This window comes from Lissotriton vulgaris, unplaced genomic scaffold (genome assembly GCF_964263255.1).
Source record: "Lissotriton vulgaris unplaced genomic scaffold, aLisVul1.2 SCAFFOLD_1744, whole genome shotgun sequence".
Classification (NCBI taxonomy): Eukaryota; Metazoa; Chordata; class Amphibia; order Caudata; family Salamandridae; genus Lissotriton; species Lissotriton vulgaris.
In genome coordinates, this window is record NW_028251127.1 from 440,229 (window position 1) to 455,994 (window position 15,766).

The 15,766-nt window shown below is 43.9% G+C and overlaps 1 protein-coding gene across 1 annotated transcript in view; it reads right to left on the reverse strand.

Annotated features, from left to right (window-relative positions):
• Nucleotides 1–10,229: 10,229 nt before the first annotated feature.
• The window catches only part of LOC147663019 (uncharacterized), a 56,469-nt gene continuing 50,932 nt past the window's right edge, over nucleotides 10,230–15,766 (reverse strand). Inside the window, 1 exon segment of the mRNA XM_086950730.1 lies at nucleotides 10,230–13,200. Within this exon segment, the coding sequence (XP_086806856.1) occupies nucleotides 11,603–13,200 (1,598 nt within the window). The 3' untranslated portion in view covers nucleotides 10,230–11,602.

The window sequence follows — 15,766 nt, forward strand, 5'->3', positions numbered from 1 at the left end:
GTTACATTGTAGCGTCCGGATCCCGTCCATAATTATCTTTGGTCAATGGTTACAATTCATTATAAAGTAGATAAAAAAAAGTACATAAAAACGTATCTACATCATATACAAAAATCAAGAATGATAACACTTTCAGGACTACATCATATATGAAATGAAGTCGCAGCTAGATCTAAGCCTAACTGTTACCTTTAAAAAGCTAAGAACGTGCCATAAAGTGGACCCCGAAAGCATGGCTAAAAAGGTAAAAGCAGGGCACACTTGCGTAAAGTTAGCTTGTTTTAAAACGGGGATTACAAACATTTCCCTCGGCACCTCATAATAACTACAAAACATTAAACAAGCATTTGCAATGCAATAGGTCTCGCATTAGGAAAGTTTGAGCGATTGGTATTGTAAATGACACATTTTTTATTTATGTGTTTGTTTTGAAAATAGCGAAATTAATAGCTTTGTCATTTACAATGCCAATAGTTATAACTTTCGCAAATTTGACACCTAAAGCATTTGTATTGCAATATGTGTTGTATTTACGTGACCATTGTCACAGTTGCAGCCTGATTGACAATGCAGTGTCCGAAACAAATGACCAATCATAATCGGGTTTCTTTAACCAATTGGCCATATACTGCTGGATGTACATTGTCATGCTTGGTTGTATCAGTTTAGGGTCTATAATGGCAGGATCCCAAGAGGCTGCTGCACTGGGAGGGAGTGTGTGTTTTGTGTGTGCTCATGAATGAGTGTATCTACGCGTGGAAGCGCGCATGCGCATCTATGTGTAAGTGCATCTGCGCCTCGTGTGATGTCAGATAAAATTTACTTTTACCTCCAGACAAAGCATGCGGAAGCCAACTATGGCATCCGTGGTGCCACCCCTGAGGCAAAGTTAGTATTTACTAAGAGCAGGCACTTCTATTATGATGGGGGTGCTACTGGCATAATGGTCACAATTCTTGGCAGACTGCAGGTTTTTATAACTTGTTTTGGAGCACCCATGGTTTAATTGGGAGACCTCTAGGCAGACTATGAATGCTTATGGGAAGAATGAGCCAAACCCTGGTAGAACAGTATTAATTTGTAAAAAGTCTGTACACGTCCTGCTGGATGAGGGCACCCCAGGGATAAAGGTGGTCATGCTGGAACTATGCTCCTACTTGGAATAATGGAACCCATCACTGGCAATATCTAGTCCATGGAATACAGGTAGTGTTTCTTGACTTATGTATGTCCTGCATCTGTGGAATTATGGGGCCCACTGCTGGCATAATGTGCTACAGGGCACAGCAAGCTTATTGCATAGCATTCCTATAATAAAATGAGCATGCCTGGCATGGTGGCAGTGGCACAATGGTACCCAATTAATGAAATATTATGGCCATTCTTGATATAACTGTCATCATCACAGGCATATGGGAGGTGGAAAACACTAGCGTACGATTGATTACCCTGGTATGTGCGGATTATACATGAGCATGTAAAGCAAACTCTTTGGAAGGGGAACAATCGAAAAATAAAAGTAACTAAAACCGAGAGCAAGGAAAGATGCAATTTACATTTTGAAATGCGCAAAATTGAATAGATTTATTGAACTGCTCGCAATGCTTTGGACTTAATAACCAAATTATTTTTTTATGCAACCAGCCGACATGTGTCTAGACTTTGTTTTATATTGTTTTGTTGCAAGACAAACTGCCTTTCTGCTGTGGCTACTTCTTAACAATGTCTTAAAAAGAAGCATAGGTCGACTTCGCTAAAATAGGCAGAACCGTTAAGAAAAGAAAATCAAATCCGTTAAAACAGTCTAAACACAGAAATATCTTTACATACTGGAACAGTGCGCTGCGCACAGGATATACTTCAATATTTAGACACTTTAAACAGCATTTTATGTACCTTCGTTTAGTCTGTAAAAAAGGAATTTGTTTTAAGGAAGAACATGTACAACTAGGTATTTAGTTTCCACACAGGTTAGTTGAATGTACTGCACACACGGTGTGACAAAATTAAAAATCAACGCAAAGATTGGAGCGGAAATGCCCCAAACCACCATAGTCGCTGATTTATTGCTCCTTCCCTCGGGAAAACGAGTCAAACAAGCGTTGGCGGCCGCCCAAAAAAATAAATCGGCCGCGAAATGAAAATAAAACAAACAAGTACTGTATTATAAATATGCACGGCGGCGAATGTGAGAGGCTAAGACAGTGCAAGGCACAGTGTGAGAGTTCACTGCAGAGCTTGGCATACTACAAGCGTGTGGAGAGCGGCATGCTGATTTGGAAAGCAATTTGTGAGAAGTAGAGCAGAGAAAGTGAGTGGGCAAGTCCGGGTTAGAGGGTAAGGTAGTGAGCGTGCAGGACATCTTGCGATTGTGTACGACGGTGAGAAGCATAGAGTTTTCAAGCAAACACAGTGTTTCTGGCAATACTTGAGTGCATGGTAAATAGAGAGCGTGGGCGCAAGGGAGTAGAGGAACGGAGTCTATGCACAGCAGCCCGGTGAGTGGGACTGCTGGCAATGTGATAGTGAAAGCGTTAAGCGCTGCCCGCCTCACTGTTGTTAAGGACCGTATATTGTTGGGTCCGGGAATTGTCAGCGTGCACTTGTACAGCAGCGTGTGTAATAGTGAAAGAGTGAGGTGCTGTCCGCCTCGCCATTGTCACGTACCGTGTGCATGCTGTAGCGAGAAGGGAGATAGGAGATGGGCACAGCGCGTAACTGGACGTGGTGAATGCGCGTGTCCCGATCCCCTCAGTACTCCCACATAGCCCTAGGACCACGAGACATGACTGCAACAAAAACAAGCTGCGAGCGTGCGCATCCTGATAACGGAAGTTCGGGAGCGTCACGCCTGTCGGGGGGCGGGACTTCCGTTTTCCGCGAAGCCCGCGCCCACGGAGTTGATGCCCCGCGGTGGCTGCAGAAGTCAGAACGGAGTTGCAGCGATGCGGTGAGTAAGGCTTAGTTGTAAGGGGGGTGGTGTGTGTGTGTGTGTGGGGGGGGTAGAGGGTGGCAGCGGCGTGTGTATGCGTGCATGTCTGTGTGTGTGTGTGTGCAGGGGGTGGGGGGCGGCAGCGTGTGTATGTGTGCGCGCGCCTGTGTGTGTGTGTGCGTGCAAAGGGGTGGGGGCTGGCTGTGTCTGTGTGTGTGCGCCGTTAATGCATGCGAGGGAAGCGAGTTAGTCTGCGCAAGCGCGGCTCAGAAGCGCGCTCCCGTGGTCAAAACTGAGACTGCAAAAGCGTGCATCTGAGTCGTGTCTTCATTCCTAAATACGGGTGACAATAGGTCTGAAGCAGACGCAATCAATGCTTACGCATTGAATGTAGGTCTGCTTGACCTAAAAATGAGTAATATCCTTAGGGGATTTGCCATCGCAACCACATGGCAACAGAGTCTCGCCTTTTTTACTCCCCCACGGGTGGGCGAGGAGAAGGTGAAATAAATCAAAACGTAATCTTGATAACCTCTTCGCTGCTGGCGTTGGCCAATGGCCATCGAGCGCACTACCTTCATAGTGCTGCGCACGTCCGTTGGCCGCCGCCGCCGCGCCCACTACGCAAAACCGCTGCGGAATTGCCACAGTGGTTAAGCAGTTAATAAAAAATGGTTATGCGTTTTGGGAAGACTACGAGATACGGTTCTATTGTGGGGACGTCTTAAGAATAATATATTGACGTACACTGGGATTCATTAACTCACGCTCTTCCCTGTTCACCAGCCGCTGTCTAAAAAAAGTCTCCTTGGCCCAAAAAGATATTTTCTTTCTTTGAATTCGGATTACTATAGAGATCGGCCCTACCAGGAGTCTTTTATCCATCCTGGATGTATTTTAACCAAGGAATGTAGTGGGCATGGTCCAGAGCCGTACAATCCCTTAGGCTTTCTCTATTTAGGGTGGTACCCTTGTTCAACCAGACTTTGAGCCAATGAGAAACAGGGCGAAATGAGTACATGTCAATTTATTGCATCTGGATTTACCTCACATCCTAGGGGAGTCCTCATCTGGGCTGAAAATAAGGCAGGTGTGACGATAGAAAATGTACGCATTAATCCAAGTGGTAGATTTGTGGTGGCCCGTTGTTATAAGGAAGGCGTGGCAGTCCTGTTGATTGGACTCTTCGGTCCTAACTATGATGACCCACAGTTTTACCACACCATCGGCGCCTACCTGCACCAGAACGATGGCCTGCCTCGGATTTGGGGGGGGGGGGGCTACTTTAATTGTCTCCTGGAACCTGCTAAGGATAGATCTATTACCCCGACCCGCAGAGACTGCAAAAACTATCACAGATATAATGGACTGCTTGGGAATAGTGGATATATGGAGACATTGCTCAAATACTGGGGGCGGGCATATGCACTATTCCACCGTACATGACATACCCACTAGGATAGATTATTGGTCAATCTTTAACCCCTCCAATGCTCGTGACGGAACCATTCCGTCACGAGCCTCGGGTGGGCTGTGCTGGTGACGGAACAGTTCCGTCACGGCCCGATCGCTGCGCCTGCGCGGCGCGAATTCCGCGCCTGCGCTAACGTTCTAATGGGCGGGCGGGTCCGTGACGGAACCGTTCCGTCACAAGCACAGTTCACCTTAGGGCTGGGACGGAGCGGTTCCGTCACGAGCTCGGGACCGCCGCGCGGCCCCGCCTCCCCCTTAGCGCTGCGGCGGAATAGCCGCCGCAGCGAAGGGGTTAAGAGCCTAGTCCCTAAGGTTACCCAACGTGAACCTCTCCCCCATACATATTCGGATCACTCGCCAGTGATATTGACCATGGAGCTCTGACAATGCCAGACCTCTGCCTTTACTTGGCGATTCCCACTGTACTCTCTCCTAGACTCCGCCTTTAAAGTGGAATTGAGCCAGCTAATAAGCGAGTTTTTCTCAGACAATGTAGGCTCTGTGGATACATTTGCTGAAGTCTGGGAAACATTCAAAGTTTATATCGGGGGTATGGTTATATCAAAGCACTTAGGGGTACTAAAATCCCTCCGGAGGAGGTGAACACTCCTAGAAAAAGAAATATCGAAGCTAGAAACGGAACATCAGTGGTTGGGAGATAAACAAACGTTAAGGTACATCCAGGTTATACTAGAAGAGTACAATGAAATAGCAGCCTAGGAGTTTCAGCATATGGGACTGTATGTGGTAGCCAGAGCATAAGGAGAAGGGAAACACCCAGGGGCAATGCTAGGGGCAAAGATGCGCCCTAGGAGAGAGGTAGAGACTCTTTTGGACGTGTTAGATGAAGATGACAAACCCCTACATGAGCCGAACCATATAGCCGAGAGATTTGGCAAATACTATGCTGAGTTCAATATGTCATAAATAACCCCAGATGAGGCAGCCATGAATGACTATATAGAGCACATTAAAATGACGAGGGAGCATCTGAAGGCTCCGCTGGAACCGGAGGAGATCCGTGCCGCACCAGCGGGTATGAAATATGGGAAAGCGCCGGGGATGGATGTCCTAATTGTGGCTTTTTATAAAGCATATCAAGATGTCCTGATACCACACTTAGTCAGGCTCTATGAATAAATGGTACAGACCGGAATAATACCCCTTTGATGCGCGAGGCCCTTATAGTTGCAATACCTAAACCTGGTAAACCTCCCATTGCCTGCTCCTCCTGTGGGCCTTTATCGTTATTAAATGTTGACGCAAATATATACGGTAAAGTACTTGCCAAAAGACTGGCGTTGATATTAGCAAAGGTGGTGGGGCCAGAGCAGTCGGGATTTGTCCTGGTTCGGAGTCTGCATACTAATCTTAGGGCGCTGCTGGGAGCAGTACAGGTACTGGATCCCGAAACAGAAGAGGCAGCAGTCTTTTTGGATGCCAAAGAGGTGTTTGACTCAGTCGAGTGGGTATTAATGAGTGCAAACTTGAGACGGATTGGAGTGGGAGAAGTATTTCAACAATTGGTTAGGACACTTCACAACAAACAGGTGTCACGTATTCATATTGGTGCAATAACCACGTCCCAAAGTCTGATTACAAGAGGCACCCGTTAGGGCTGCCCACTATTGCCCCTGCTATACGCTCTTATAGTGGAGCTGCTGGCGTGCGCGCTCCGAGAATATCATGGTCACAGAGGGCTGCGATCCCCGAGATACAGACTAGTCATATCAGCATACGCTGACAACATGTTGCTGTATGTTCGGGAACCAGGGAAGAATCTTACGCTTATGTTAAGAGAAGTGGTACGATTTGGGGGTCTTTCATAGCTAAAGGTTAACTGGGATAAGTCCATCATTTTTCCACTTACCCCCATCCACGACACCACCAGTATTGGAATTCCCCTTACGATAGACGACAGAAGCAGTACGGTATTTGGGAATGCAGATTCATACAGAACCAGCAATAGTCATACTTGAGAACTACGGTAAGGCAATACAAATGTTAGAAGATGTGAACCGCTGGGTCAAACTACCACTCTCTCTCATTGGGCGCATATCTCTTATGGAAATGGTAGTCCTCCCTAGGTTTCTGTTTCTGAACATACCTATTCTGCCTAAAGCGATTTTTGCGACATTATGCAGTTTTCCTACTAAATTAGCATGGACGGGAAAGCAGCCAAAGGTTCGGTGGGAGGTCCTCACTCTACCTTATGACATGGGGGGTCTTAATGCGCCAGACCTAGAATTGTACTATAAAGTGGTGCAAAGCTCCTTCACCTACTTCTGGATTCATGGCCCACACGATCTGCCTAATCAGTGCTTGGAGAGAGACGACGCACACCCCCACACACTCCCACAGAAACTTTCAAGGCTGCAACCTGCCAAATTGGAGTCTTTGATCTAATGAACACTACATCACATGCACAGTGGAGCTTGTGAGATAAACAAGGGGCACACTCTTGTATTCCCGCATGTTAAACTGGAATGGTGCACATGGCTCTCGTTAGTACTGGAAACAAATACGAAAACTGCCCTGCAAACGCAAGGGGTAACAAAGATGGGAGATCTTTTTTACAAAGTAAAGGTTGGGAATCGGAGGAATATTCCTGAGCAAATCCAGAGCGGTCAATCACATCCCATCATAATCACACACCCACAATTTCTACTCAATAGAACACCGGGATGCAGCACAGTTTACAGTATACACTGCACATGTGTCATGTGTTGCATACTATACTACTACACAACATTTGGAAACACAAATCCTCTAAGGTAAAGCAGGATGAAATAACGTGTCACGCATTTATTTATTTATTGTAATTTTTAAAGCGCGGCGAATACCCGTAGGCGTCTCGGCGCTGGCTGAGGGCATAGGTCAACATCCAGGAGAACCAACGGAACCTTCCTAACTATTGGTCAAACAACCAAGTCTTGAGTTGTTTACGGAATATTAGCAGGGATGGACTAGTCTTGATGTAAGAGGGTAGGGAATTCCAGAGTTTTGGGGCGGCAACCAAAAAGCGTCTATCGCCCCAGGTGACTGTTCTAGTGCGTGGTACTACTAGATGATTGTGATGGGTGGAGCGGAGAGCACAAGTTGGTATGTAATGTACAAGATTATGTTTAAGAAAGTGGGGGCCTTGATTGTTAAGTGCCTTGTAGACAATACACAGCGATTTGAACTTAATTCGACTGCGTATCTGGAGCCAATGAAGTTTCCTGATGGTGTTGGAGACAGGTGCAAATTTTGGAAGTCCCGAAAGCAGCCGGGCTGCTGCGTTTTGAATTGAATGCATCTTGTTTGTCACTCGATTTTGGGTATGAAGGAAGAGGGCGTTACAATAATCCAAGGCGGACAACACCAATGAACTTATCAGAGTTTTCCTGACTGAATCCGGTAGAAAAGGTAGGATTTTCCTTATCATTTTAAGTTTCATGTGAGCCGTGGCTGCAATTTTATTGGCATGCGCCATGAAGTTAAGACCCATATCGAAGGTGACGCCAAGATTCCTGACTTAAAGAGATGGGCTAGGAGGCGTTCCGAAAGATGTAGGCCACCAGACTGATGACCAGCCAGGAGAAAGGTGACCAAAAATGACCACTTCGGTCTTTTCTGAATTAAGCTTCAGACAATTGGTGGCCATCCAGTCACCTATGGCCACCATCCAGTGTATTTTCTTTTCGGTGGACTGTTAATGATGAGCCGCAGCACAGTGAACATGAAATGCACTACTACTAAACAAAAAGGTTAAGGCGGCCCTCTAAACCAAAACGTTTGTTGATCCTCAGTTACAATTGACACACATACAGCATTGTTCCTGTGTCTTAGTAAGCATGTAAGGTAGCGCAGATGGTTAACGCATCCACTGCGGAAATCTGCAGCATGCAGAGCACAGGCTTGAAGCCTTTTAAGATGCAACACCCTTCTTTTGTGAAGGCGTCCCCTCCCTGAGTATAATGGACATAAGGTGTGGATATTCTTAAAAGGGTTGATGCGTGTGTGTGTGTGTCTGTTTGTATTTCCAAAACGCTTGCAGGTATAATCCTATGTGCTGTTCATCCCTCTAAAATCTAACTTTGCTGTTGCATTTAGGAAGCAAACTGTGTTGTTAAATGAATCTTACTGGAAACTTATTTTAGGCAGAATGAAGTCCTGCATGAACCAAGAAGAGGTAGACGAAGGGTTCCTTCTGCTCAGGCGTCACAGTGCAGTGAGTCGTAATAATGATCATTTTATCTGAGCATGGTCCTGAGAGATCGACTCTCCTTCCAAAGCGTACAGCCCTCCATCAGCGCTAGCAGTGATGCCCAGCTCGGGTTTATGCATATTTGTGGAAAGACCAGGATGCCATGAGCTCAGGTGCAATCAAAGAAAATCACCAATTTGACTGTTGTTGGGCTGCTAATATACAGTAATTTACAAGGTTCCACTGGCCCCTCACAGCCCTGGGCTCCGTGCCACTGCACCTGCTGCACCAATGGTAAAGCGCACAGAAGCATGAAGAGTCAGCAAGCACCAGCAGGAGTGTGTGGTGAATGGACCAAGAACAGCAGGAGCATCTGCCGTCCGCTGGGAAAACACGAACATGGACTTCAATCAAAATATTATCTCCAAGCCTAAGACTGAAAGAGATATCTGCAATCATGAGGAGCACAAATAAATGAATGCTTGCAGTGATTCATTTGTTTTAAAAAAACAAACCTGTGCCAGTGCTCATGCCACCGCTTTTGCTGCACACGTGCAAAGCTGGCGCTGCACCATTAGTTTAGTGCCCTATTGGCTAGTTCTGCTGCTGGGGGAGTAAATCATTAGGGGCCACTTGTACAAAGCATTTTTGCAGTCAGAAACGCCCAACCACAAAAATGCTTTTACAAATGCACCAAATACAAATTGTGATTCAGTAACACGCTACCTACTTGCAATTAGTGTTTGCGATTTGGTATTTAAAAGGGGCGTGTTCACTGCATTTCTTCCAATTACTGAATCTGAATGTCTGTATGAAAGTTTTGCGACCAAATTAAGGTCAAATTTTACTGACTCCCTGAAGGAGGTGGTAACCCATTTGCAAATAGGTAGGGGTCCTTTGAAGAATGGAAAACAAATATTTTTAAGAGCAGGCGGCTGTCCCACGGCCCCCACTGTCTACTCTTAGAAAATTAAAACAGAAAAGCTTATTTTTTTTCTTTTTAAATGCATCCCATTTTCCTTTAAGGAAATTGGGCTGCATTAAAAAAAAATAAACAGATTGCTTTAGTAAAACCCAATCATAGACATGGTGGTCTGCTGACCGTAACAGGCTGCCATCTTTGTGATGGTTGTGATTCCTAATGGGTCTCAAATTGCGACCTACCTCACTAATATGCATGAGGTAGGTATTTTTGAATCTCGCTAGCAATTGCTAATGAAACTCAAAAGAGTTGCTTTCATACATTAGGAATTCCGATTTCCAAATTGCGACTCATAGAGAATCGCAAATAGGAAATCGGTATTCCTGATGCTAGTACATCCTGCCCTAAGTCTTGTTTTATTTTGCATTCTTCGAATGAGGAAAGCAAAAAAGGACTGGGATGAAAAAAGAAATTTTTAAAATCAGTCTGGACACAGTATTTACTCCTTACAAGAGGTAAATCAAGTTATACCTGGCGGCACTCATAGATAAGGGGCTGCTCATTGGGTTAGCTGCTTTTCAGTTGGTTGCGGCAGCACTCTTCACTACCGAAGCCTGAGCGCTGTAGAGCTTATAGAGTGACAAAAAACATAAATGTGAGCCCTATAGGAGGGGATCTTAAATGCACAGAATGCTGACTCGAACCCATTGTAATGCAAGATACAGCAGGATTTATTAAGGAAAATATGTCTACATACATCTGCAATAACCATAGTTGAACTACTAACTCTTAAACATATGTGGTAAACGGTATGAAGGAAAGGGAAAAGAGCCCACTTTTCTTTCTGCAACTCCAACGGTAATCAGGCACTACAAAGAGCGACCAGCACCTGGCCTGAAGATGGAAGCCAGTCCGTTCCGAGAGGCGAGTACCTCTGTGCGCTACAGAGGAGCATCGGGCTTCGATTTGTTGGGACTTTGGCATCTGTGAATAGGGGGCTGTGCTGAGAGCCCTAGCTGTGAGCTAAAAGTTGTTGTGACATGTAAGTAGTAGTTTAGTGTGTGTTTTGTAAGACGGCGTGATAGCGTTGCGGCTGTGCCCTCATGTAATGGCGTGAGAGAGGTGGTAAATGAACCCTTTAAATTAATCCTATAATCTGTTGGTACAATAGAATCAACTAGCAGTGAGACAGACTCAGCACATTTATAAAGGAATAACACAAGGATGAGATTGGTTACCGATCATAGTCTCCTTACATTGTTGTACGGCTGCTCGCAATCACGCTTCACAGGTGACCAGAGCTGCAATTACAGAGCCCAGGTCTAGGCCGGGAAATGGCTCATCTTAATGATGCTGTGTCACTGGGGGCACATATGCCTTAGCATGCTTGCGGCAGGGTCAGAAATGACTTCCATTATGCACGAAGTGCATGCCTTTTGAACACTTTGAGCTGGGACTTAAACATCAGTATGCCGTACATCGTTCCCCTAAATACCGAACAATACTAATTAGTGGATGGACTTTTAAAATAAATTAATCTGCAAGGCGCGGATCATGCCCGGACAGCCACTGCTGCCTGTAAAGCCCTGCAGCCTCTCTCAGAAACTAGTGCAGCAAACAGCATGCGAAGAAGAAACATGCTGCACAACTGGTGACCCGATACACTGCAGTTTAAGAGCCATGCTGCTCGTTCTCCCCACTTCCACGGTGGTATGTTGCTAGGCCCAAGATCTGCTCTCTGTGCTCCTTCACGCAAGAGATCTTTTTTTCTATGCTGCTCGCTTTTTAAAAGCAAGAGCTGCAAATGGTGCCTCAGTGATATTTGAAGTGTATGCGCTTCGCAACGGAGTTTGCGCACTCAGGGTTATTACACTAAATGCACGCTCCCTACTGAGAACACTGGCCATTAGGAATGTAAGACTATAAGCCCTCACTAAGTTACAACATTCTAGTAAATCCTACTTTTGGGTAAGCAGGACATAAGATTGTTACAGTGAAAATGGATGTATCTTGTTTGTATTAATTGGTGTTGTAGAAACGTTCGTTTTGAGTGAAGTTCCTGGCATAAACTGTGATAGGGTTCTGTTTAGTGTGTATTATTTGGTGCCGTTGCATATGTACCTTTTTGAGTAAAGCTCTTCTCACACCCAGTGCAGTGATGAGGCCTCTCACTGGAGTGTAAACTTCGGAGCCGTATAAGATGTGCCTTACCAGTTAAGCTCTTCTCACACACTGTGCAGTGATAGGGCAGCTCTCCTGTGTGTGCACTTTGATGAAAAGAGCTTGTAAGACACTTTGCAGTGATAAGGTTTCTCTCCAGTGTGTTTGGTGTTACGAGACTTGACTTTTGATTTAAGCTCTTCTCGCACACAGTGCAGTGAAAAGGCTTCTCTCATGTGTGTATGCTTTGATGCCGTATTAGGGATCCCTGATATGCAAAGCGCTTGGCACACTTTGTGCAGTGATAAGGCCTCTCTCCTGTGTGTGTTCTTTGATGCCGTACAAGGGATCCCTTATCTGCAAAGCGCTTGGAACACAGAGTGCAGTGATAAGGCCGCTCTCCTGTGTGAGTTCTTTGATGCAGTACAAGGTGTGCCTTCTGAGAAAAGGTTTTGGAACACACAGTGCAGTGATAAGGCTGCTCTCCTGTGTGTACAATTTGATGCCGGAGAAGGGATCTCTTATCAGCAAAGCGCTTGGAACACAGAGTGCAGTGATAAGGCCGCTCTCCTGTGTGAGTTCTTTGATGCAGTACAAGGTGTGCCTTCTGAGAAAAGGTTTTGGAACACACAGTGCAGTGATAAGGCTGCTCTCCTGTGTGTACAATTTGATGCTGGAGAAGGGATCTCTTATCAGCAAAGCGCTTGGAACACAAAGTGCAGTGATAAGGCCTCTCTCCTGTGTGTGTTCTTTGATGCCGTACAAAGGTTCCCTTATCAGCAAAGCGCTTGGAACACAGAGTGCAGTGATAAGGCCGCTCTCCTGTGTGTGTTCTTTGATGCAGTACAAGGTTCCCCTTCTGAGAAAAGGTTTTGGAACACACAGTGCAATGATAAGGTTTCTCCCCTGTGTGTTTTCTTTGGTGCTGAAGAAGATTTGCCTTTTGACTGAAGCTCTTCTCACACATGGTGCAGTGATAAGGTTTCTCCCCTGTGTGTTTTCTTTCGTGCTGAAGAAGATTTGCCTTTTGACTGAAGCTCTTCTCACACATGGTGCAGTGATAAGGTTTCTCCCCTGTGTGTTTTCTTTGGTGCTGAAGAAGATTTGCCTTTTGACTGAAGCTCTTCTCACACATGGTGCAGTGATAAGGCTTTTCTCCTGAGTGTATGCATTGATGCTCATGAACAATTTTCTTTCGAGGGAAGCTCTTGGAACATACAGTACAGTGATATGGCCTCTCTCCAGTGTGTGTTCTTTGATGCTGTAAAAAAGTTCCCTTTTGAGTGAAACACTTTTTACACGTTTCGCAGTGATATGGCCTGAGGCTGGTATGTCCTTTTTTGTGCCTCACAAGAAGTGTCTCATTGATAAATCCTTCCTCACACACATTACAAGCAAAGCGTCTCTCCTTCATGTGCATTCTGCGCCGTTTCCTTAAGTAGATATTTCGAGTAAAATTCATCTTGCCTCCGGAACCTTTGTGGCTTTCTTTCCCATTCATATTTTCTAGATGTGATTGTTGTTCTGCAAAATAGAAAAAACATTGAAAATTACATGAAGAAAATATTTCTTGAAAGATCTGCATTGATATAATATGGAAAAGTGAACAGTTACAATTCAGGGAAAAAAATGATGTTCTAGGAAAAAGAGTCATACTTCCCTTTGAGACACAAATGTTTTTAAAAAAAATATATTTTTATTGAGTTCTTGGCAAAGATTTAATAGCATAATGATTGCAAAATATCGAAGAGAAAAAAAAAGAAGATTTCACAATCCCACAGCTAAATCTGAACATAATGAACAAGGATACATTGAAATTGCCCAAAATAAGTACAGAATGCATAAAGAATGTATATTTAAGCATAAACATGATATTCCATATATCCAGTACTGAACATTTTTCTCAATCAAAATAATCTTTCCAGATTTTGGTAAATTTACGCAATGCTCCCATCCTTTTTGCATACAAATATTCACTGCTCCTGACTCTCTTGATTTTTTGGAAACACTCATTTACTGTTGGAATTATTTCTGTTTTCTAATATTTAAGAATCAAAGATCTGGCAATTGCAACAATGATATACAAAAGCTTAACTAAGGAATCTTCCAAATTAAGCTCTGGATCAACCCCAAGTATAATTAAATTATTATAACTAACAATCGTAAAATGTAAATATTGAGGCAATATAAAAAACATATTTTCCCAAAAAACCTTAATTTTAGGGCAAAAGACAATGATATGTGACCAATTAGGCAAATCCGGTTGGGTGCATCTAAAGCAAGTAGACGACGTATTACTATACATTTTTTACATGACTGCAGGCGTACAATACAACAGCCATTTGCTAAAGAAAAAGCATACGTCTCCAATTGGCACCTCTAAGAACCGTAAAGTTTAATTTATATAGGGTTTTCCAGTTTATTTCCTTTAAGTGAAGCTTTCGTGCTTTTGCCATTTTTTAATCGCTTTGGCACTTAAATCTTCCTCCCTACTTTGCGCCAATTTTTTCTTCCATACTCCCGCCCTCTTAAATACTGGGGACCAAAAAAGATCATTCGTTAGATTAGAGATTTGGCTTATCTTTGTTATGTCTATATAACCCATTAACCTATAAAGTACTGCGTATGAGCCCATAAGGAGAAAATTTCCACGTATTAACAAAGACATCTCGTCATGAGTCAACCAAATTCCATTTTTAATAAACTTAGATAAATTAATGAACACATATCTCGCCTAAGTGCGTATAATATCGGGTTCTAATCTGGTCCCCATTCCAAAGACAGCCTCTCTTTATGGAGTTACTAAGGTCAGGAGAGAAAGTGAGTACCTTTTCAGCATAACATCTCGCTTTTTGAGAAACCAACGCAAAGTCTTATATCTGACTAATTTGGGTGATTTAAAAATTGCGAGTGGAGAAAGTATCTTTGTTTCTTTACAGATTAAATCAAAAAAGAAATTAATAAATAATGCATCTCTAAATGCTGGATATTTAAATCTCGAGAGATACTGTGCAAAATATGCATAGTAATAATCTTTCAAATTTGGTAGACCCAATCCGCCGTGTTCCTTATCTGCATATACGGTTTCTATAGCTATTCGTGGGGTCTTTTTGGCCCAAATGAAGGCTGAAAAAAGGGATTCAATCTTTGAAAAAAAATAGCCTGGAAGGGAACAGGAGATGGTAGAAAACAAAAAATTGAATAGAGGGAGTATTGACATTTTAATTAATGCCACGCGGCCTAGAATGGATAAAGGCAGTGCTTCCCACCTTAGAGGGATATCACGCACTTTCCGAATTAAGGGTTCAAAATTCAGCATATATAGATCACGTACTGAGGATGTAAAATATACCCCTAGATATCTTTTGGGTTTATTGTTAATACATCTCTGAATATCTGGATGCAAATCCGGATTTGTATTACCGCAAATTATGATGTCAGTTTTTCTTTTATTAATGCGATACTCCCCCAAAGCTTCAAATTGTGTAAAAATAGAAAAAGCTACACAAATGGTGGCTAGTCCTCCTACACAAAGTGCGTTGACCTAGTCCTGCAGCAGGGGCATGCTGGGAAATCAAGTGATTCACAAGAACCACTGTTGGCCTTGGGGTTTCTGGTTGGCTAGGGTAGGCACCTAAGCCAGGCAGAATCCACCACTCTAGTCAGTGTAAGCCAGATACACACCTGAGATAATCTGCGCTCACCCTCTGGTAGCTTGGCGCAGAGCAGTAAGGCTAGTTTAAAGATGCAATGTGCAGAGCATTTGTGCAACACACTCGTGCAGCAACACAGTGAGTAAACCACTAAAGGGAATCCACGCAGGATTATGTAAAAATGAATTCTATATTGTAATCAAACAAGACCAAAATTACTAAAATCACACCATTAGTGCAAATAATGCAGGTTTGACAGAGAAAAACACAAATTACTATGAAAACATGGGTCACAGCGCACCTGCGCTCCTATTACACTTCATACGGTAACTGTAGTGAACGTGGTTGAAGTGATTGCATTTAGAAACCAAACATAGGGCGCAGGAGCACCTACTAAACGCTAAACAGCAATAGAGCTTGAGTCTTCCAGCAGTTCT